Genomic DNA, 9,788 nt, shown 5'->3' with positions numbered 1-9,788 from the left:
TATCATGATAAAATGCTTAGGGTATTTGATTGATATAAGTTTGAACTATGGTCTATAAACACTATGTGATTATTACCAAGACTTTTATCTAAGCTTCTTCTCTTATCCTATGTTGAATCTTCTAGTAGGCCATTTTTTTATCTATTAGGCCTTATACTCACTATTTCTTATTCACTGGTATTGTTGAATGCATATAATAGAAACCATCTATAAATGAGTAAAACATGCAATACACTATCAATGAATGACATAATCATAACAATGTTAGTAAGTGTTAGAATCTGTGACCCAAAATATGTTGGGTTTAAACCCAAAAGTTCGCATACGAAATATGTGGCACAACCAAAATTATGAGCAAAAAAAATTTCAGGAATCTGTTGAGATGGTAGAAAGATTGACCCTCTATGATTTTTATGATCGATTCTGTTAGCTTGTTATGTGTGTTGCATGTGTGATCACTCATGTTCAAAACATAATGTTGGAAATCAGATTGCTACGATCAAACAGGGCTTATAATTAGATGAACAAACCAATTCAATGCATGAAGGATAACATTTTTTTTTTAGTTCTTGCAGATAAATGTAAAAATCATTTGATCAATAATAATAATTTTTTTTCTAAAAAATAAAAAATAATAAAAAAAAACAGATAATTCAAGGGGAAACAACCCTGACTACCAAAGGGGTACTTACCTTAATTCTTCTGGAGCTCCATAATAAAGCCCCAAACACGTAGTCCTTTGAAGAAGTGAGCACCCTGAAATGCACCGTAAAATTCATCTTCTCACCATTGCTTCTAAATGATAGAACATCTGGCACAACATTTACATTGATTCCTTCAGGTGAAACCACAAGGGATCTATATATGCTTCCAGCTCTGCCCATATTTGTCACTTCTCTCGTCACCGAGTAGCTTCCATTTAGATCAGGCACTGCAATTGCAGGATAATTCAGGCTGGAAGGCACTTGGTATAATTGGCTGCAGCTGCTGTTACTTTCTCCTGTCACCAAATTCAAGTATTCGTCACTGTAGCCATTGAAGCAAAGGAAAGCCTTGTAATCTCTAGCATGTGTGTCATAAATGAGACCCGGGTCTAGCATTCTTGAAGGATCTGGGAAGCCCGAGCCATAGTCGAATGGATTTGCTCTTCGTCCTGAAGGATCTGCTGTAATGAAGCTACCATTCTTATCGACGACAGTCGCTGCAGTTCGTTTCGGTGAAGTGAGTAAATATGAAAGAAAGAGGAGAGGAACAAAGATTTTTTTTCTATGTTGATTATGTGCTCTCAAGTAATTGGAGAAAACTATACTGATTAAGGAAACATGATGTAATTTAAAATATACTTAATGATCCAGTACAAGTTTGACATTTTTAGATTTGTCAAACAGGTGGCAAGTTAGGCGACTAATAAGGTAGTAACGATAGGAGTTGATCATGGTGGCTCCAGTGGGCATCAATCTTGGCATTGGTATTGGGTATTGGGCATTGGACATTGCGAATTGGCCTTGGTTTCAACGTTGAGTGTTGGTCTTGTTGGCAACTTTGGGCTGGGTGTTGTCCTTGGTGGCAACTTTGGACATGGAAGTAGGCACTGTTGGCTAAGATAGGCGTCAGTGTTGGACAATTTTTAAAACTTTTTGATTCTCAAATTCTCTTTTCTAGAATCTTCTTACCATTATCATTGGGACTCTCTTCATTTCCTTCTAAAATGTTGGAATTGTTCCTATTCATAATTTTCTTAAGGAGGCATAGTGCCTATTTATATATTTTTAAAGGAGATATTCTACTAATTTTCACAAAATAGAGACTCCATCAAATAGCTAGAGTTCATAAACTTTCATAATTTGATATTTTGTTAGACATCATAGTGTCCTCATGATAGCAAAATTCTATGATTTTGGGCTCATCAGGTTTGTTTTGTAGAGACACTTTTTCCAACTATAAGGATGCACAATTCAAAGTCATTTGATTCTAAAAATGGCTATGTGAAGTTTTCAACTATAATTTTAGGTGCTTGAATTAGGTTCATTTAGCTCAAAACAATGCGCTGGCGGTATCAATGAGTTTGCCTTATCTAGATGCTCGTTTCAACATTAAATTTGCTGAAAAATAGATTTTAAATAATCCCATAATAATTTCTAGAAATTTCAGTTCAAATACTGGGGTGTGCTTTGAGATCAAGAAATTTATGTCAAGATCTATGTTTAATTAGATATATTTTCTAGTAATATGTTATTATCTTCTAAATTCTCTTCTTTTATTTCTCTCTCTAGTTCTGTTCTGGCATCAAATTTTTCCTTTTTCAAAAATCAAATAATAAAAACTCTACCATGACATTTGCTACCCAATCTTATTGTCAATATGATAAACCGTACAGTATTGATGGTTTATTATTATTTCTCTTCACCATGAACCATAACATAATTTATTTTGGTTCCATGAACAATAATAATGAAAGATTATTGTTTAATGAATAGAAACCATGAGAAGTCATTAATTTATTAAAAATAATGGATAAATAAGAATTATTATTTTGTGATTAGTATCAATGAATAAATATCATTTTAAGAAGAGATTGTTAGTATATTTCATATCGTGCCTCCAAGATAATCAAGCACCATTGCTTCTCCCTCCACCTCATCCTTATTTAAGTTAGTATTCTTCAATTTCAAATTTAAAACCATACACCCATATGCCTCCTTGATTTTCTTCTAGATTAAATATTATCATTAGATTCACGTAATCTTCATTTATATTAACAAAATAGTAATCTAACAAAGTTTGAATAAATCTTCACTTCATCAAGCTACACCACTCTTTCTAATGAGTATTATTTCTCCTCTTCTAATCTTTCATGATAGTACTAAAAAAAGATTAATTCAAGTAAACAATACACCATTCATTTAAAAAAACTTAAACGTTAATCATCCAATTAACTCCACTTAAATCCAAACTCTATGCAAATAGAACTATTAAACCCATACTTCACTCTCCAACAAACCCCTTATTCATTATTTACCGAAGCTCTGTCAAAACAAAGTTAAATTCATGCTAAATAAAGGCTGAATTGCTTACTTAAACATAGAAACCAAAAGCAGAACCACTGAAAAAATAGCACCATTTTTCTGAGCTTCTGCCGCTGTTATCTTTCTTATTAGAGGAAAAAGAGTTGGATCTATAATCAAACATATTAGCAGCTTAAGAAATAGCTTTTAAAAATAGCTTCTGCCGCTGTTAGTCAGCGTGTATTAAGACTTCCAAGCTTTAAGAAATAGCTTTTTGGAGCAATAGTAATGTTCTTAGGAATTGATGAAGAGAGCCTTCTTTCAATTTTGTTAGGGGTGGAGTTGCTCTTCCCATACATATCTTCGTCTTTCTGATGTATTTAACATTAGTCACTGCTATGAGAGATGAATTTTTCATTTATTTCTCGTATAGGTATGAATTTTGCTAGCTGTACAGTACAATCGAAGGCCTCTAATTCAGTCTCATATAATATTTCAAGCCTAAATTTATCTCAGCTCTAAATGATGAGTACGTATTGAAATTTTCTTCAATGTTTAATGTGATTGTCATATTTTCTTTTTAAGTAAATATTTAGCTGTTAAGTTGTTATTTGTCATTGATGATTAATGTCAAACTTTTAATTGTTTAAAGATACTTTTCTTATTTTCAGTACATCCATTTCTGTAAATAGTAAGAGTCTTGTATGCCGGATGACTGTTGATGGAACAAAGAAAATCATTATTTGGCATACCCATTTATTTCTCTCAATGGATTTGTTCATGCTTTCTTGAAACTCAAATAATATAGCAAATTTTTATTGATATGAAAATGGGTATAAATAATCCTTACATGAATCCTAGAATAGGAAAGTCAACAAAAAAGAAATAATTTATAACAATAGACAAGAGAGATCCTGTGGAATAGAAAATAGACAACCTAATATAACACCTAAGAAAGATATAACACCTAATATATCTAATTAATCAATTTATATTAATTATTTTGAGATAAAGGAAACAAGATAAAATTGAAAAGCCTAAAATAGAAAAAGAAATAAATCAAATTTAAGAAAATAAATATAAAATAGGAAAAGAAACAGAGTTATATTAGAAAATAAATATAATCCTCACAACTTCTAACATAAATAAATTATTTCATAATATAACTTCTAACAGTCCTTCCCAAGTTAAAATATGATGAAAAATCATGTTCAAATTGGATTTAAAAACATCAAACAAGACAAGGGAGATCCTGTGAAATAGAAATTGAAGTCTTTTCCCGTACTATGATTGTCGTTGACTGCAGTTCCTGCAGTATATGTAGATAGACGGAAGACTCCTATAAGTAATGTTGCAGAGAAGTTTCCGGAAAAATAGACAACCTGCGGGAAAATAGACAACCTGCAGAAAAAGTTGACTTCTAGTTGACTACGGTTGTCTTTAAATGTAGTTCCTACAGTGTCTGTAGGTATGCAGAAGACTTTTACAGGTAAAATTGCAGGAGAGTTAGCAAGAAAGTAGAAAACTTACAGAAAAAATTGACTTATAGTTGACTGTGGTTTTCTTTGATTGTAGATCTTACAGAGTTTGTAAGTAGGCAAAAGACTCCTACATGCAATGTCATAGAGGTGTTTACAAGAAAGTAAGCAGCCAACATAAAAAACAGCAGGGTATGGCGTGTAGAAAAGAAAGGAAAAGCTCCGAAGGTAGGTCACACTACAGGAAAAAGCTCTGGAGGACCTGCTGCAAAAAAAGCTCTGGAAAAAATCTGCTGTAGGAAAAGCTCCAAAGAAAAGCCTACTGCAAGAATAATTCCGGAGGAGCAAACACATTTGGAAGTTTATAGGGAGAAATCAGTGAAGGCAATTTAACTGGCCAATGTCTCTCACAAGAAATGTAGATACAAAAAGAGCCTTCCAGAGAAAGATTGGGAATGAAATTCAGTAAAACAAGGAAATGCAACGATAAAATACTCAACGAGGAGCAAATTTTCTTTATGGAAATAACATCCACAAACCACTTTCGTTGCATGAAATACAACTCCAAAAAATCAAGGCCTACTACGAGGGTCGACAGATGAACGTGGACCAGGGAAGTGAGCAAATTGCAGCCTCAAACATGCCAACTCTCGATCATGTTCACAAAACAATAACCTTGCAAAGCATGCAATGTGACTGCAGCCTGGCAAGATATGAGAGACCTACAAATGGACAAAAGATATGAGAGACTTCTCTTCGTGTACAGTCAGCATGAGATGAATCACAAGGAGGATGGCAGGCCTTGACAAGGGCACGGATCCTACACCGCCTCATCTTTCCGCAGAGTTGAATACATCAAATGTCTTTGAAACACAGGGAATGTTTCTCGACATAACCATGGCCACCGATGCATTCTTTCACCATAAAAATAATGCAGGGAGAGCAGTCACCAAAATGGCAGGAGTGGGATGTGGGTGTCCATAAGGCGGTGACACTAAGCATAGAAGTGGACATGATGGCGGGGGCGTGTCGCAGGGGATTAGAGGTGGAATTGAGGTCTTTCCACAAGCGCAAGTTAAGATAGTAAGATGATCTCAAGGCAGGGTGGGCAATGACCGCTATGATATATTATCTGACATGTATGGTTCCCATGCCGCAGCTGCTTGCCACAAGGCACTGAACAGAAGTGGGGATCCCAATCGCCACCAAAAAAGTGGTCGCTGCTAGTCTTCAATAGGAAAAATTGTTCCATACGGACAACACATGCAGAGATACATGCGCTGTCTGATCTCGATCGTCGATCGCAACAAAATTATATTTCGGTGGACTCTATTTAAAAAAAAAACTATGATCGACGCCCGAGATCAGACAACACATGTTTCTCTGCATGCGTTGTCCGTATGGAATAATTTCTCTTTCAATAGAGGACAACAGCGCTCTCTACGACCGTGTCGACCACAATTGTTCTTACTGCCACAGGTTTTTTCACAGATAAATGGGAAAGTTTCATCGAACAACTTGTAACACTCCACAGTCTAGCGTGAAGAGTCACACTGCATCTCTGCTCAACAAGGACACAACAAGTAGGGCAGTTTCCTTCATGACAAAGTAAATTATAGAGATGGGCCTTGCAAACAAGAGGTTTTTCGCACACCTCGGAGCAAGTTGGGATTGGGTCAAGGCAGCTCTTTCTCTCCCCAGCAAGATTCACCTTTCCACAATGACAAGTTTTTATCTTTGCCAGCAACAATTCACAGTCACCTACAGGAAGATTTAACGGGGAGGCCTGCAGGTAGTGTTACGAATATGGAAACTGATCCACTGCTCAAATTGATATTTTCTCATGTTTGGTAGGAAATTAGATTTGATACTCGAAATTAATTGCTAAATTAATTGTTTTTAATTCCTTCTATGATTTGCTACAGATGAGAAAAAGAAATAATTATGAGTTTCATTAATTATTTGATTAATTCTTTAATGGGCCTAATGACATGATGGAATTAATAAATACGCATGCTAGCTCCGCTTGTAATCTCTCTCGGGATTTGGTTTCTCAGGCATCTCTCTTCGGCATTGGTAGCTTTCCAGATTCTTCTTCTGGTGTGTTTCGATTTGAAGCTCTCGAGTAGAGAGAAAGAGAAGGAGAGGAGAGAGAAGAGAGAGAGAGAGAAATTATTTCTTGTAATCGTCGAGGCGATCGACGGGTGCATTCCTCGAAGTAATAAAATCCTCTGCAGCTTCGTCGACGTAGGCAATTTGCCGAACCACGTAAATCTGTGTCGCTTCGCTGTGCTTTTCTATTTGCAAATTTTTCTCGATTCGTTATTTCACTTTATTGTCGTTGTTTTTTCACAACAGGTAGTTCTCACGGGAGAAGGGACCCTATAGGAAGGAGAGCAGGCCGGCAGGAGGGAGATCGACGGCTGGAAAGGCTGCAGGAGGGAATTCCAATGGTAAGAGGAAATTCAGGCGGCGGGGCCTACAGTGAAAGGAAGTTTCTGGCAAAAAATTGAAAAGAGGTGGAAAAAGAGCCTGCAACACCACAAAAATTGTCAATTGCAGGGAATAGAAAGTTTTCAGATGGTAGACGACTAGAGTTTTTCAAGACTTTGATATCATGTTGATATTCAGAATAATGTGAAATACTTTTATTGATATGAAAATGGGTATAAATAGCTCTTACATGAATCCTAGAATAGGAAACATAATAAAAAAGAAATAACAAGATTTAACACCTAATATCTCCAATTAATTAAAATAAACTAATATAAGAAAGCCTAAAATAGGAAAGTAAATAAATCTAATCTAAGAAAATAAATCTAAAGTAGAAAAGGAAATAAAGATATATTAGGAAATAAATTTAATCCTCATAACTTATAACAAGAATAAATTATTTCAAGATACAACTTCCAACACTTTCTTTTTTTTTGCCTCTTGTCTTACTTCCATTGGACAACCATTCTTCAAATCTTCTCAATCTCCTCGTTGTTTTATCGTCTGTTATAAATATGCTATGATATACACTTTAGCCACCCCACTCAAATTAAAAAGAAAGGAATAAATCTAAATTAGCCTGGATAGAAATTGTTACAAACAATTTAAAAAAAAAAAATTACAGCTCAAGTAACACTCAGCAAACTGCTTGAAGAAGTGAAAAGTATGCTTCATAAAACTAACCTCAAATGGTTAGAAAAATGCTAATGTGATAAAAGGAACCGGTTTGCTAACCTGTTGTCATCAATGCAGACTTGATTGCTGATGGAGACCATGATGGGTGAACAGCTTTTATCAATGCTGCAAGTCCTGTAATATGTGGACAAGCCATAGAAGTACCTGAAAGAATGTTAGACTCCAACTTCTTATCAGCAGGAGACCATGCTGCTAATATATTCAACCCCGGTGCTGCAATATCTGGCTGCAAAATCATTTAAAAACTCGTCAAAACACAAATCTTTCACTCAGAAGCCAAAATGATCATAGTTTCTTCATACTTTTAGAACTCCCGGGGTCAATAAATTGGGTCCTTTTGAAGAGAATGCTGCAATACGTGGAGCACTTCTCGATCCCATTACAGTCCTTGTAGGCAAAATAAGTGACCTTGCTTTCCTGAACAAAAGCTGAAGATGTCAGAGTGTGTCACAATGGGAATGGAAGCCATTAACGTTCTTACTTAATTCTTTTAACATAATATTGAATTCTTTCACCAGCTTTCTTTCCAACTGTTGCTGCAGGAATTACAAAGGGCAGGGCAACATCATCCTCAATATCATCTACTAGAATCATTCCGACTCCCCCAACCTTCCTCACTACAATACTCTTTCCTATCCTTGACTCAGAATAACTACCAGAATGGTGGCAGATGAGAATCTTTCCTCTAGACATTGTTTTATTTAATGAGGCATCCAAGCAGAAGCTGTAAAACCAAAAGATCACGTTCCATGTTTCATATTACCAAAATCCGAATGAAAGCAATCCATTCAGACAAACAAAGCAACTTCAACTAAATCTATATTTTACAGAATAGCAGATCAACAAGTTCTTTCACCTTGATTGATAAGGGGTGAAATATCCATTACTAACTTCTGAAGCTAATATGGTAGGTGCTGATGCATTCATTCTGAACGTATTTAAGCTCTCTCCCTATAGACGTTGAAGAAAAGTATTCATCATTATTTGTATTCAGTATTGTTTGTTTTAGTCATAAACATTAACCACAAATCCATAAACCTATATGTAAAGAAACTTTTATTTAAACCATGCTTTACATAAAGAACACACAAAAAAGGTTATGTGATAAGAGTTCAAAAGAAATCAGTTTACCATCAGCTTTGTTCCAGAACCAAGTACTATTTGAGAAGAAAAGTCCCGATCTGTTGAGCTAGCAGCGACAGTGAGCATCCATGGAGCTAGATTGGTCACCGAGCCTCGAGTCCCGACATTTCCAGCGGAGGCGATGACGAGAATTCCATGACTAACTGCATGGAATGACCCGACGGAGATAGAGTCTTTGAAATAATCTCGCTGTGGATAGTTGGGGCCTAAAGACACAGAGATTATGTCCACTCCATCTTTGATTGCATCATCAAAGGCTGCAAGCAGGTCTGCATCATAACAACCTGAGTCCCAACAAGTTTTATAGACTGCAATTCTAGACATTGGAACCCCTCCTCTTGCTGCTCCATTGGCCAAGCCATTATAGTTCATATTTTGCACAAATCTCCCTGATGCTATTGAGGCAGTGTGACTGCCATGGCCAGAGCTGTCTCTAGGAGACCTAAATTTTGTAATTTTGTTGCTCTCTTCCGCTTCATATCCTCGAAGATAATACCTTGCTCCTATGATTTTCCTGAATTTATAATGTAAGTTGATGCAATAAGGTACTCATAAATGCATTAAATTTTAGAAATTTGTGAATTTTTCGCATACTTGTTGCATGAAAAATTTGTGAGCTTGTTTCCTTGACATATCCCTCTCCACTTGGAAGGCACAGGAGGCATTCCATGGTCATTGAAACTAGGTGACTCTGGCCATATTCCTGAGAAAGTTAATCTTAAGTGATGAGTTTTGATGCATTTCCTCAAGCAGAAAATAAGTAGTATCATAACTATTTACAAGACTTAGGACAAAGTGTAGAGGAACCAGTAAAACTTACTAAAATCTCTTAATGCATGGGTGGAATTGAAGCTAATTAAAAGTTCAGCCAGTTCAAGCAAAAAAGAAAGACTTACAGTAGTTGAAAACAGATGGAACAAAATCTCTTCAAATTAATAGGTTTCTGATATATATATATATATCATAAAAAACA

At 35.7% G+C, this 9,788-nt stretch overlaps 1 protein-coding gene across 1 annotated transcript in view; it reads right to left on the bottom strand.

The window, feature by feature from the left end:
• Positions 1-638: 638 nt before the first annotated feature.
• The window catches only part of LOC110036632 (subtilisin-like protease SBT5.3), a 10,116-nt gene continuing 966 nt past the window's right edge, over positions 639-9,788 (bottom strand). Inside the window, exons 5-11 of the mRNA XM_020741120.1 lie at positions 9,410-9,518; positions 8,804-9,329; positions 8,529-8,623; positions 8,154-8,396; positions 7,975-8,089; positions 7,712-7,898; positions 639-1,201 (exon numbers count right to left, since the gene is read on the bottom strand). Coding sequence (XP_020596779.1) covers positions 654-1,201; positions 7,712-7,898; positions 7,975-8,089; positions 8,154-8,396; positions 8,529-8,623; positions 8,804-9,329; positions 9,410-9,518 — 1,823 coding nt within the window. The 3' untranslated portion in view covers positions 639-653. The remainder of the gene's footprint in view (positions 1,202-7,711; positions 7,899-7,974; positions 8,090-8,153; positions 8,397-8,528; positions 8,624-8,803; positions 9,330-9,409; positions 9,519-9,788) is intronic.

Source organism: Phalaenopsis equestris, unplaced genomic scaffold, assembly GCF_001263595.1.
Source record: "Phalaenopsis equestris unplaced genomic scaffold, ASM126359v1 Scaffold209375, whole genome shotgun sequence".
Lineage (NCBI taxonomy): Eukaryota > Viridiplantae > Streptophyta > Magnoliopsida > Asparagales > Orchidaceae > Phalaenopsis > Phalaenopsis equestris.
This window is presented reverse-complemented; position numbering and strand designations above follow the sequence as displayed.